The sequence below is a fragment of the Serinus canaria genome, chromosome 1 (genome assembly GCF_022539315.1).
Source record: "Serinus canaria isolate serCan28SL12 chromosome 1, serCan2020, whole genome shotgun sequence".
Taxonomy (NCBI): Eukaryota; Metazoa; Chordata; class Aves; order Passeriformes; family Fringillidae; genus Serinus; species Serinus canaria.
Genome location: NC_066313.1, coordinates 36,601,114 through 36,615,179, shown reverse-complemented (window position 1 = coordinate 36,615,179; position 14,066 = coordinate 36,601,114). Strand labels below are relative to the sequence as shown.

The 14,066-nt window shown below is 42.1% G+C and overlaps 1 protein-coding gene across 3 annotated transcripts in view; it reads right to left on the bottom strand.

Annotated features, from left to right (window-relative positions):
* Positions 1 to 13,567, bottom strand: part of HEPHL1 (hephaestin like 1) — a 34,241-nt gene extending 20,674 nt beyond the window's left edge. For 2 of the 3 annotated variants that reach the window (XM_018908423.3, XM_018908424.3), the window contains exons 1-5: positions 13,326 to 13,567; positions 4,663 to 4,907; positions 3,671 to 3,883; positions 1,713 to 1,892; positions 572 to 826 (exon numbers count right to left, since the gene is read on the bottom strand). In XM_018908423.3, the coding sequence (XP_018763968.1) occupies positions 572 to 826; positions 1,713 to 1,892; positions 3,671 to 3,883; positions 4,663 to 4,907; positions 13,326 to 13,495 (1,063 nt within the window). In that variant the 5' untranslated portion in view covers positions 13,496 to 13,567. Of the gene's footprint in view, positions 1 to 571; positions 827 to 1,712; positions 1,893 to 3,508; positions 3,596 to 3,670; positions 3,884 to 4,662; positions 4,908 to 13,325 lie in introns of those variants that run through there. The other variant, XM_018908425.3, reaches the window with a different exon arrangement.
* Between the last annotated feature and the right edge of the window lie 499 nt (positions 13,568 to 14,066).

The following is a 14,066-nucleotide window of genomic DNA, read 5'->3' as shown; positions in this document are numbered from 1 at the left end:
CTCCCAACTCATCTCTGCTGTGATAATTACACATTGCCTGCTGCCATGACACCTAGTTTATGATACACACTTTTGAGGTCTTGCACCACACAAATATCACATCACCATCAAATTCCTTCACATAATGGTTCTGAAAACACTGCCAAGTTTTGCCTGATTTCCATAAAGTAAAAAGCTATTAAGTGTTCAGCTGGCATGATTTTTTTTTTATGTGTAAGTACTTATCTACAACAAAAAAACTCTGTTGAAAAATTGGTGTTGAAAGCTCCTCTCATTGCTCATCAAAATCTCAGGTTTACCTAGGAATCATGGTGAAAGTGCTGGGTCTGGCAAGTCTTCCTCACAAGAGTTACACAGCCAAGTCATTCATACTAGCTGGAGATTTGGCTCAACCCATATAATTTCTGGTGACTAAACTCACGATCATGATGTCTATCTGGTGAAAGAGTTGCAAACTGCTCCAAAGTGACACAAAAAAGTGTCAATCCCTGCTTCCCCTGGAAACACCTCCCCAAACATTTTCTCTTCCAAACATCACAGAGGCTGATGAGGGAAGTCTATGGCAGCATACCTCGCAGGTGCTCATTGACCTGGCAGGTTATCAGCCACCTCCCGGGGCTGCCAGGAGTCATCTCCGCCGTGATGAACGTCGCTGGGAAGAGACCAATCACATCTGCTCTCTGGTCTCTGCTGGTGAATGTGTGCCCGTAGAAGTAAGCAGCGTGGATGTCTATCTCGCTCCCCATGCCAAACAAGTGCCAGGACATGGAAGTGTCAGCACACATCTCCAAGCCGGGGAGATTGCCATAGATATAACCGTTAATAGCTAAAAACAAAAGCATGAGACTTTATGAGAGGTGAAAGAAAAGTGCCTGTGGTCCCATTTCTAAGGAGTAGCATTTTGAACATATGTCTTACTGCTCTGTATGATCAAATGCCCCAAATTCTCTGTCTGCGTCTGTGAAAAACATCCTGGGTAATATCAAAATGTTTCAAAGGCAAAGTCATCACTAAAAAGGCCTGATAATGAAGTTAACTTGTTCTGCAGCTATTTAGCATGGATGAAATCTATTTCCTCTTGTCCTACATCGTAAATATACCATTATATGCCAGGCTCAAGCAATTTAGATTCGAAAATTTTATCAGCCAAATCAGTGAAGTCAGCTCTGTCTTCCTTAGCTTCTACATCTGATAATATATGAGAACGCTAGGAGAATGAGACTCATCTTTTTCAAAATATTTTATTTCCTAGGCTCCCTGGAACAAACAGAATATACAGAAATATCTGGAATCAACTTCTTACACCAAATGTCCAAATGACACAAAGTAACATTGGCCAGTATATCTCTGAAGGGCAGGAGTGGTTATACCAGCCAGGCTACCATCCACAAGCCTTTTGAGAATTCTTTCAATACACACACCTCAAATTGCTCTGCAACTTTCTTTGCTCTTTTCACAGCCGGACAAAAATCTGTTGCCTAAGATAAAATGTTAAACAAATGTCAGAGCTGGGCATGAAAGCCAAATCTCCTTTCTGCAAGTGTCATGCTGTTTTTGGGGAGAGGTTTTCATCAATACAGTACTTCAACATTCTGACCCATTCCTTGCTGACACAGATAAAGGAGAGACATCACAGGTGACAAGGAGCCTTCTGAATTGAAAAGAGCCTGGTCACTGCTGTAGGTCACTATTTACTCAAAAGTCCTTCTCACCATGCATTCGGTTGCTGGTCTGGAAACCTTCATCCTCTTTGTTAACTGTGTCTGGTTCCAAGCAGAAGGTGTTTATATTCTCATCGAGGTACCAGCTGAAGTTTTCATCTACAATGCTAAACATCAGGGCAAAAGCATTAGCAGCACCAGTCCCTTCTATTGTGGTCTCATCTGCAGTTCCTAAATTGCAAATGAAAAGGAAAGTGATAAAAAAAGCCTGGGATGGGATTGAATTTTAAAATAACAATAACCTTGGCACACTCAAGAAATACAGTTCTTTGCCCACAGTCTGCAGGGCAGGATGAATTTCACCTAATTTTCCTCTTCTAAGGCATTTTGACCCCCCTCCATCAGACTTTGAACAGATGAGTGCCTCCAGAAAGCAAAGCTAAGCTAAGTCAAGCTGATATCAGTTCAGTATCTCTTTGGTCTGACATGAGCACAAGCATGTGCCAATATCTGTTGTCCCATTTCCCCACTCTTTGGGCTATTGCCCCCAACATTGTCCCTCAGTCAATGTTAGTTAGCATCTGTGTTCCTGCACAGTGAGCCAGGTCATGAGCTGGATCTATCCAGAAACCAGTGACTCATGGGTTTTTTTGGCAAGGAATCAAGGAGTGATGAGTGGTAGCCTGCATTTCTGTTGCACTGAAATGAATGCTCAACCATACCCCCAGAGTGGCCCTCTAAATGTGGGTCACTCTCCACAGACTGACAAGGAATCCATGAGAGTTATCTAGGACTAGATACTTAAATTTTAAAAGGCTGAAGATAGGATGAACAGAGTTTTTTCCAGCTAAGTTCAGCATCATTATCCCCATATCTGTTTGGGGAGCAACCTGAGACCATAGGTCTGGTGACAGAGTAGTCTGTTATTACCTACTGGCAGGTGTAGACTTTATTCCAATCAGTCTATCACTGATCCCATGAGAACTTTCCTTTCCTCTGCCTTCTCTGGGAGAAAGCTCAGAGTCTTGCTCTCAGTCCTGTGTCCACCACCACCAGCTGGAGACTACATCATGTAGGCATCCTCCTTCATGAATTCAAGGCCAAACACGGAGATAATCTGGCCTTTCAGGCTAGGATTGTTTGGAATATGCTGTCTCCTAGCTTCATGTGTTATCTTGTAGTTATCAGCTCAGTGTCACATATTCAGTTCTGTGGATTTCAAAGGCTCTCAAGGAGAATGTAATTCTGAGACATTATAATTGTGTGAGTTAAGCTGGAAACCAGGCCTGTCCTTTCCACATTAAAGGCTTTTTCTTCTTCATACATAGAACCTACTTCACTTGGAAGTACTGCATATGAAATCAGGGCTGATTTTGTACTCTGGGAGTTACTGAAAAGAGGTGGCAGAGTTACATGTGCCCTGGGGGAGAAGTGGCAACGACTCAGCTGATGAAGGGGAGAGGGCTGGTTCATGATGGCTCCAGCACAACATTAGCAGGCTATAAAATACTCAGGACAGGCTGTTCCATGCACATCCCCATAAGGTTGTGAGAAATAACTTGTAAACAAAAATAAATACATACCCTATGTGGAAAAAATGACAAGGATCTTGCTTTCAAATATGTACATGCTAATGCCAAATTCACCCACCCAACTCTAAGTTGATTTCCTGAGCAGTATTCCTTTGTTCATCCTGAAACTTCCCCAGTTTGGGAATACTTATTTTTTGATCTCGGCCACGACGGGTTGGTCACAGAGCATGCTGCAGTCCCTCCACCAGCCGAGGCAAATCTATCTGAAGCCAAAGGGGAGCAGGAAGAGGGGTGTCCCAGAGCTACAATACCTACCCTGGGATGCTCCTGGAATGGCCCATCTATTCCTTGCCCCTTTTTATGGGCTATGTAGGGATAGACTCTAGACCATCATGTTTAAACCTGTAAGCAAAAATGATTGTTAAGATGCCAAGCTTGGCAGAGGGGCTTGCTCTATCAGTGTTTCTAGCTCAGTACCTTTTTTACACACCAGCAGAGGCCCAATTAAACCAGATGCAATATCTCTTGGTGTGTCAATGTGAGAATGGTAAATCCAAGTCAAGCAGTTTGAGTCTGCCAAAGTTGGGGAATAATCTTTCCTTACTGGCCATGTGTATGTGTAATTTCCACCGGGAACAACAAAGTCATCCTCTTTGCTTTTACCGCCAGTTCCATCTGGGTAAAGTGCTCCTAAGACATAAAAAGGAAAAAGGTAGACTTTAGCCATCCCCTAGTTGCTTTTATTAAATAAACAAGCAATTTATTCTATTTTAACTTGTATTTATAAAATAATAGCAGCATTCACAAATACAGAATGATTGAGAAATTTGGAAAAACTCAGAATTTCTGTCAATCTCACCACAAATACATTGGGAGTTAAAATCCATTTTTTATTGGTAGATAAGCCTTTAAAATGCATGTACAGGCTTCATTTCTTCCTAGTCTCTTCACTCTTATCAGTCATCTAGAATTTTGTCATCTAACAGTGTGTATTTTTTCACAGGAAACGGATGAGAATACTGACGGTAGGCACATCCACACAATCCTCTAACAAAAATACACATGCATAGGTCTGGGATTCTGAAAATTAGATCATGTCTCTTATAGGTTAAAAGAGGGGAAAACATTTAGTTGCAAGAACTCCATCTGTTCAAATAGACTAGAGGCAGAAGGAAGGAGGGAAGATGTTTTGGTGAGTTATGATTCAGAAAAATAATTCAGGCAAAAAGACCCATCTAACCTGTTTCAGTACTGGGTTTATCCCAGGTGTCGAAAGTTCGTGGCAAAAAGTTTTGAGATGCGGCTATTCCTGGTTTTAGTCATCAGCTGCAATTACTGATGAGTTTATGAGAGGGTGATCTAAAGTCCTCTGATGTCTATGTCAATAACAATAAATACTGGGACAGACTGGTAGCCATGATATTAGTTACTCCAGGGAAAAGGAGAGGAAAAGGCAAGCCAGGTTTTACCTTCAGAGTCCTTGTCATAGAAGACCCCATGTGGGTGCACAGAGTATGGGCGGGAACCAAAGTTTTTCAGATGTATGATAAAGACATCCTCTTCTTCTGCCTTCAGGACTGGGCCAAGGAACCCCAGCCATGCTGCTTTGGGGATCTCCTGGGAGTAAGTGTCATCTGTGAATTGCCTAAAAAGAGCCTTTTTGTACACACGTCCTATCCGGTTGGCTCCTCTTGTTGTATACACGCTTGCAAACCTGGCGTCGGGAAGGGAAAGTTTGAGAGACAGTAAACCCATCTTAAGAACTGATCAAATAACTGGTGCTTGCAGTGCAGGTAAATAGTTCCCTGGGACACATCTCATTGCTGCTGGAATTGAATTAAAGCTCAGGAGTACATCAGGGCCCTAAACCCCTTTCTGAACAGTAACAACCACCCCTCTTGCAGGTCCGGTCATTAGCACAGTTGCTCCAAACCTTCATTGAGGACCAGCCACTCAAGCCTCGAGCTGCTCAATTTTAACAGCTTCTCCCTCTTTTGGAGGTTTGAAACCTCAGCTCTGAAAGCATGACTGTGCAGAAGGAAAATAAAACAAATTAAGGTTTTTCAAAAGCCAATAAGAGAGATTCTAATCAACCAGCTTGACTCCCTGGAAGAGTAGCATTAAATGTGTTTTGCATGAAATGTATAACTTCCACATTCCAGAGTCTATGTTTATAGCAACTTCAAGTGATGGAGTACCCACCATATGGTCAGTGGTTAACATAACTTTTTAATACCTGCTCCCTTCGAAGCCTAAATTGCTTTTGCAGTCTAATATCATCCAGCTCCACACTGCAACCACTGGTTCCAGTCAAGTTCTCTCTCAGATCAGAGGAGCCACACACCATCAGAAACTCCTTTTTTATGCAGACACTTGCATAAGTTTCAATTAATTGACTAAATTGCCTCCTACCCTTCTTCTGGGCAAACCAAGCACACTGACACTTTATGCCACAAATCTTACGTAAAGGTCTCTTTTGAAAGCAAATATTTCTCTATCGCTGTTGAAGTCTGAACAAAAGAACTCATACAATAGGCAAGTAATATTCCAGCTAGGGCCAGAGATGTTCCCAGTCAATATTTCTTACATAAGTGGGAATGAATTTTGCCCTTTAAACTATAACATCATGCTGATGACCCAGTTAATTCTATCTGTGATGATATAAAATCCATTTTTTAATTCTCTCCACGTAACAGCTAGTAAATATGATATACAATCTTCATCCCTAATTATAACACTCAATGAAGGCTGAAATTAAACCCTTTGCTACACCACAAGCAGGGGATTGTATGACCAATTTCACCATAATTGACCATGAGCTTTTTCATCCCCTGAAGATTGATTGGACTTTCATGCTTCCTAAAAAACTCATCAAAAAGTCGAACTAAATTTTCCTGAAGTATCACTGGCAGAAATAAAGCAATTTCATATTTATTGTGAGACTTTGGCTGGTCAGTTCACTTGCTTCACCCATTTCCTTTAGATTCTTTTGTGACGTGCAAGCAACCAAAGTAGAGAATGTCATATAAGTTGAAATGCATTATTTGCTTTAAGTTCTTCACCACAACCTTCACTTCTCCCTCTACCCAAACCTTTCTATGATTCTGTGATTTCTATGACACCATAACAGACAACATCCCCCACTTGTGGTCATTACACCTCCATGATCTCTGTCTAAAACAGACCCCTGAAGTGATCCAGATATAAAAGCCTCCAAAAAGTACACGTTTTCATTTGAAATGTGCACTTTATAAAAAGCCACAGGTTTTGGCAACAATTAAAACATTGCCAATATTGCCGGGGCAGAAACAGTGGGGTGTGATGGGGGGGAAGGGACAGAAGCTTCTTGTTCTGCTTCTTCACAGAATAGTGTATGCAGGATAAATACACCCCAAAACCAGGGTTAAGGAATGAGTTCCCAGGAAATTTGAATTTTCAATGAATTAGCAGGTCTGTAGTCTGTGGATATAGCAAGACCTGGCAAATCACACCGCATTCACCAAGGAGAAGATATCTTCTATTGCCTGGAGGAAGAGCTGCTACCAGAGTGTTTACCACAGAGTAGGAGGTGGTGTCAGTAGGAATGCAGTGTAAATGCACATGCTTCCTTACCTGATGGCAATGTATTCACATGGCTATGTCCAAATTAGAATTATGAACTGATTTTTTTAAATAGTTTGTAAGAAATTTTCTCTAGAAAAATTTCAAATCCATTTTTTTTCAGAAAGTCACAATTTTCAGGAGATATTTTTCCTCAGGTTTTTTTTTTTCCAATTTCACCAGCCACCAAATATTTTGGTGCAGTGGCACCATGCTTTCGTCATGATCACAATGTCTTTATGTCCAGACAACACTGCACACTCTCTCATAACACCCCTGGGATACACTGTCTCTTCTGAAGAAGGAGAATTGTACCCCAGAAAAATGCACTTCTTAGTCAGGCTTTGTTAAATGCTTTACATGAGCCTAGCCCCTTTTAATGCATAGATTGTGATCCCAAAAGACAGCTAGTTATCAAAGTTCAAGAAATTACTGTGAGAAAACCCTCTAGGCTTAGGCACTGGGAAAGTCTCAGTGCCTAAAGCTATCCCATAATATCTGGATCTGTGCTTGCCTCCTACTTAAAGCCATCTAGAGGTCAAGAAAAGAAGTCTTTTGTGTTAGCTTTCTGAAAGGAGGACTATTCAAATGGGTGCAGTGGGTATCAGCTGCAGCCAGTCACAGTGTAGGTGATCTGTGTGTACAGAGATATATTTTCAGCACATCCTTTTGGTTGCCCTCAGCACCTGAAAACACTCAGGTTGCACCCAGGTTGTTCTGAGTCCCATTCTAGGTGCCCAGGCTGTCCCATTTCATCCAGGAGGATTCTGGGGGCCCACCTCAGCCTTCCCAAGTAGCTGGTAGCTCCGTGACTCTACAGGTGTTTCTGCACATAACATTACAATGCTTAAAATCCTTTTTCAGAAGGAATATCCACACTGGACTGAATGCCAAAATGTTTCCTCTCGGTCATTCCTCTTTTGTCACAAGAAGACAAAGCTTCTCCCTGCCTCTTCATATTCTCCTGCTCACTTCAAACTGCTTCATCCTCCTGATGGCTTTGTGATGGTGCTGTCTGAACCTCTTCCATCTTTCTGATCCGCAGATGTAAGAGCTGCTCCTATAAATTTTAACTATTTCCCTCCAACTCAGTTGTCAGCCTGCACTTCATGTCCATAAAGTCATGATGCTCAGACAGCCTTTCTTCCTACAGTAAGGGGGAATACTCCATCCTCTGGGGCAGTACTCATGCAAATTTCCTGAATTCCCTTTCATCTCCAACAGTCAGGCCAGTCTTGAGGTTACATATAGAGATAAGCAGGTTTGCAAATCGGCATAAAAAGTCTTGTTCCGACTAAGAAAGACATGCAAATCCTCCCTTCATTTCTGTGTCTGATTTCATTTTGGGGCTTGACCCCTCTCAGCACTTCCAAAGCTCCAGGAAAAGTTGGAAATGCACCTGAGTGGAACAGTGAATTATTAACAGGGAATAAACTCTAGTTCTTTAAAATAAGTGCAAGCATAGTTCTAGACATCCAGTTCCCTGCAATGACAAGAAGTACAACTCTTCCACAGAGAGAAAGAATAAGCAAGAGTGTCACGTAGATTCCACTTCAAATCAAGACTAGACATGCAGACAATCTGCCATTTCCAGGTAGGTCCATGTGTGAAGTATAATTTCTATGCCTATTTCTTTTATCACACAGAAGACATGTTTTTCCATAATTTTTACTGTGTTTGTGTTACCTTTGATCTGAAGGCTACAGCCTAAGAGAGGTTATGTTTTCCAAGAGGTGCTTACATGAGCACTGTGTTAGAGTGAGCAGTGAGAAATGGGGGGACACCTTGTGCATGGCCAAGCAAACAGCTCTACAGGAGCCTGGAGACAGATCCTCATGGATGCAATTTCAAAGCCTCCTGAGTTTGTTTGCTGCTGTAATCACCACTGAGTGCCAAAAACCAGCACTCAGGATAACTACTAGATGTGGAGTCCCAAATTTTCTCTTGTGGTGAACATTCCCAATAGCTAATGTACATTCCTGGGTGCAAATGCACGCAAATGCAAAATTTCTTTTTATTGTTCTATTAAAGTCCCATAGACTTTACACTCATAACCATCATTATGGTTTAAACAACCATCTTTATAGGTTTATTCCCTAAAATCTGTAGATGGTAAAACCTTCCTTACTCTCTACCCTCTTTACATGCTCTGGGTTTGGGTTTATAACCATTTTATTTCGTCAAAGTTCCTGAGGCTGAAGTAAACCAGGACAGTGCCAGGAGAGGGCTTCAGACTACTACAATTGTTTTAACCCCTGGGTCTCATAACCTGTTCAAAATAACCTCCAAGAAACCGTGACTCCCATGCCCAGGCCAGTGCAATGTCTGTCCTTGAGGGATGGCCGGGGAAGGGGGACCAGTGGTGCCAACTCACCTTTCTAAATGGCGCCCTGACCACAAAGTGTTGAACAACAAAGTTGAGTGTCCTCAAAAGACAGAGACACAAAGCCCTCAAAGGATGTTTTTAGGCTTTTTCTGACCCACATGAGCCACAGAGGTCAATAAAATCCATGAAATCTTAGATGAGGCTCTGAGGTGTCACTGGTGTGGTATGATGGCTTCGCTCCTACAATAAACTTGCCCCTGAAGTCAGTAACAAAGCTCCTCTCAGGCTTCATTAGAGCCAGGATTTCACCTCAAAATACCCTTTTGATGTTGACCCTTCCCACAATGATCATCTCTGCTGTTGCAATTGGGTTATTTGGCCTCATAATGACTCAGCCATTAGTGTAGCATCTGTGACGACAGTTTCACCGTCATTTCTCTGGGTGGGATCTCCTCACAGGCAAATTGCACAAACTGTGTTTGATGCTGTGCTAACAAAAAACACCCGTTAGTGTTGGTGGGTGCAAGACTTGGCCCAGATAAATAAATGTAGGATTGGTGGCCTAAACAGAAGGGAAGAGCTGCTCCATCAGGCAAAACTTACTAACATCTACCACCAGCAGAGCATGATTTAAGTGTCCATCATATAAACTCGTATCATGGTAAATTCAAGGGATTATCAACTAAAGTTTAATCCTGAGGGCTGAGCTACAGTGGGGAAAGAATAACAGGTGGATGTCAAACCACAACACTTAGGTATATTTTCCTCTTGAAAGGCCATTTTCCATGTGACCATTAAAGCAAGCAGAAAACATCCAGGCTCACCCTCCTGCAGCAGCAATACCCATGTCCTAACTCACAAAATCTCACTGGGATCTGCAGCACATCCAGCAGCACTGAGAGCACTTGCACCCTGTGTGTCCAGTCCAGCATGGTTTAATGATGTCAGCTCTCCCAGCAATTATGTCAGGTGGGGAGGAACACTGACCACCTTCCCAGCTCACCCATGCTCGGTGGCCGTAATCCGGACCTGCGATTTCCAAAGCCCTGTGTGCTCCAGAAAATGTAAGTTTAATTTCTGAAGGGAGAACAGAGAGTGAAATATCTTGGTTTTACTCACAATACTCCAAATTATGAGAGCCAGTAAACAGCTTGAGGCCTCAAGCTTAGACAAGACAAAGGGAAGAGGTGAACAGCCTCATTCGTCTTTTTGCTTTACAATTACTGATGTCCAGCAAGATACTTAATCTGTGCAAGCAGCAGGCCTGCTCTGGAGCACTGCAGTAAGACAAGGCATAATAAAAAATTATCATCCAAGCAGAATAATTCTGCTAAGACAGGGCTCATTTGGGCTAATCAGCTCTGATGAGAGGCAGTCTTTTCAGCTCACACCCAGGCAGGTTCTGATGCAGCACTAGGATTCCTGGCTCCAGAGGCAGCTCGCTCAGCACCAGCACAGCAGGAACTGAGCAGCATAGCTGTGTCTAGTGCCAGAATCTGGTTTCATGCTTCATCTACCAAAACCCCTTTATCTTCTTTACTACTAAAAACTAAAGGTTGAGGAAGATGTTATTGACTTTGGCAAGCAACATTGCAAATCATCTCTTAAATGTCTCTATCTGATCCTGGTAATGTAACACTTTCCATTGCACACTTGCTAATTCAGGATTTTCATTAAGTACTGAGGAATAAGTGGTTTTGATTATATCTCTGTGGGCAAGCTGGAATCGAAGGGAACATTCCTTTTTGTGTATGCACCAATTATTTTAAAGGTAATCAGCTTGTCTGCAACCTCTTTATCTTCACTTCCCTCTCAATAAGACTGGGATAGTGCCCCATCAGATGGGTGCTGTGAGGATGCTTCACAAGGTGAGAAGTGCTTGGCTCAGCGAGCCTGAGTGTAGCTGCTTGCAGAACAGAGATGGCTCCAAAGGCATTCCTATCCCTACCTGGGAAATGATCCTTGAACTTTGCTTATGGAACTACTTTTTTTGTAATATCCGTAGGAACCAATTAATTAGCTGAAAAGTAGCCCATTATTATAGTATTTTAAATTTACATTAGAAATTATCCTAAAGAACTGGATAGTCAAAATAGCTATTTCTGGTTCACTATTTAACCACATGCCTATGCAGACATTATTATCCCAGAATACAGCAATTTATCCTGGCTCAATTCAATACGGTTTAAAAGTGGAGTAAAATAACAAAAATCACTTAATTATTTTGCACGTAGGGAGTTTGTGGCAAACATCTCCCCAGCTTTGAATGTGTAGTCTAGATTAAAATCCTCTGTGGGTAAACCTTTTGTAATTAGCATTCTATAATTATTACATTGCCATGATGACTGAAGACATAAGGTATCTTCCATCCCTGTGTTGCCATTTAGTAAAAAAAAAAAAGCATTTATGTCACAAACTTTAAAGTAAATGTGCCACTTGATGTTCAGGGAGCACAAAGTGCACATTGGCTCAAAAGTACAATTTACAGAACAGATTACAATCTCTCTGTGGTATCTCTCTATTGAATATCTCTCCATTGAAGTCAATTTATAATTAGCTGCTCTTCAGTTAATGCTGTACTGCCCTGTAAGAGATCTGTGAGAGATCTTCTAGTTTATTGAGTGGAGAAAGTTATCCTTTGCTACAAAGGTTAAGAAAGTGAGAAATTCAGGCATTTAATATAAATTAAGAACAATTTTGCCAGTAAAGCTTGTTTTCATGGTCTGGGAGCAAACTATTAATCTTAATTCTACCTATAAAGGTAATACCTATTGACTTTGATGCCATCTGGGACCTCTAGCAATTAAAAGCTTAAGCATAAATTTGTGTTGAAAAATAAAACTCTTTCTCATCTCCTTCTTGTGACAAAATACTTTATTTTATGAAATTCATCTGAGAGTGATTCTGAAATTACTTACCACTAGAGACATGTCCAGACTTGCTTAGGATTTCCTGAAAAGTCAGAGAGTACATTTCCATTTCTAGCTTCTGGGAGGCAGCATCTAGCTCCCAGTGAGCCTCCAAACCTGGTACAGAGACCAGGACCTCCTCACTTCCTTACAGCTTCCACTCCAATCCCAAGCCTAGACACTGAGGAGGGATCCCCAAAATACCTCTAGTGTGCCAAAAATATCAATGAAGTGTTAAAAATATTCCCACACATTTGAATCCCATGATGTAAGAAGCGATGGTTTCCAACAAAAAGAGAGTAAATTCAGATGTAAGAAAAAAGTTTTTAACAATGAAGGGGGTACAACACCAGCACACATTGCCCAGAGAGGTGGCGGATGCCCCATCCTTGGAAGCATTCAAATTCAGCTTGGATGTGCCTCTGAGCTACCTGACCTAGCTGAAGATGACCCTGACCATGACAGGGGAGATGAACCAGACCACCTTTAAAGGTCCCTTCCAACCCAAATCATTCTTTAGAGAGGCACCAGGCATTGGAGCCATCTCCATAGAACATCCAGGCCAGCTCTACTGCTCTGGGAGGAACGCACAGCCAGCCCCAGCCGTGTGGGCATGAGAACAGACACCTGTCTCACTGGCCAAGGCAGGATCCATCACAGTGCTCACCTACGCTCCCCAGTTTCAGAGCTCACCAGGAATTCTGTCTGACCATTCACTGTTGTGTATCTAAGCACTTATCTATACACATTTCCAAAATGGAAGTCCTCACTGTTGTATAGATTGCATGGATATAGGGACTTGTATCCCATTTGTAGGTACTATACACATCTGAATTTCATAATATCTTACCAAGTTTCCCAAATTTCATCAGGGGAAATACTTAAAATTACATAATATGCCAGTAAACAGGGGTTTGCATTTTACTGCAAAGACTCTGCTTGGTTATAGCAAAGTTGCAGTTTGCTTTTTGATACGAAGTCCCAGGGATACCTGCATCTCTATGAAATACAGGTAGGGGATTTTGAGCCCATACCTGATGCTTTTTTGACAAATATCAGTTCATTAACATCCTCTTCAAATTCATGCTATTACCTTGCTTAATCAACCACAATGGAGGAGAAATCAATTAAAGTCTAATCTTGCCTTGAAACTGAATTCCCACCTATGGCAACATCATCAGAATAAAAACAAGGCAAAGGCCGTCTTAAGACATTTGCAGCAAAATTACCACATTAACCAATTTTGTTTTGGAGTTGTTGGTACACCTCCAGCTTGCCCAAGCCCCCAGCCACTTACTTGTCCTCTAAGAGGCTTTGTCCTGTGATCAGATTTTTCCCAGATGGTGCATAGTCCCAATTCTCTTCCACAATCCCGAGGTAATAAGTTCTGGTCTTTGCTTCCACCAGCGCCCACAGCCAGAGGAAGCCCAGGGCGCGGAGGCGGCCGCCGCACTGCGCGGGAGGCATCGGTGGTGCTGACTGCGAGGCTGGCACGGGCAGGCGGCAGCAGGATGCACCACAGCGAGCTCACCCCTCCCTCCCTCCCTCCCAGCTCTCAACAAGTTATAAATAAGGAAGGGACAGAGCAAAGCTCCTCCTTTCCAGCAGGTTAGGACTGGGATAGGTAGAGAGCCGGGCTATGCAGAGCAGGGAGAAGGTTGCTGTCATGGCAGGACCTTTGCCAATCCTTTGGTTAGTGAGTAAATTACTCACTTGCCTGTCCAGGCTAGAGACGGTTGGTGGTTTTTAGAAGTCTGGATGCATTTTAGTCCTCCTTTTCCAGACTAGGTGATATGGCACACTGGGGCAGAGGAGGGGTTGGGGTTTTTGACATCCTTTTAAAACTCTATTTAAAAAAAAATTATTTTGACTTCTTGATCATGTCTGAAGCATCTTGTTGTCTTCATTGGTTTTTTTTAATGACGTAACACTAAGGTATAATCCAGCATTATCAGAGGGAGCAAAAGAATTGACCAGTACCTCTCATAATTTTCTGATTTATTTATTATGAATGCAATTGTTTTGAATATATTCAGTT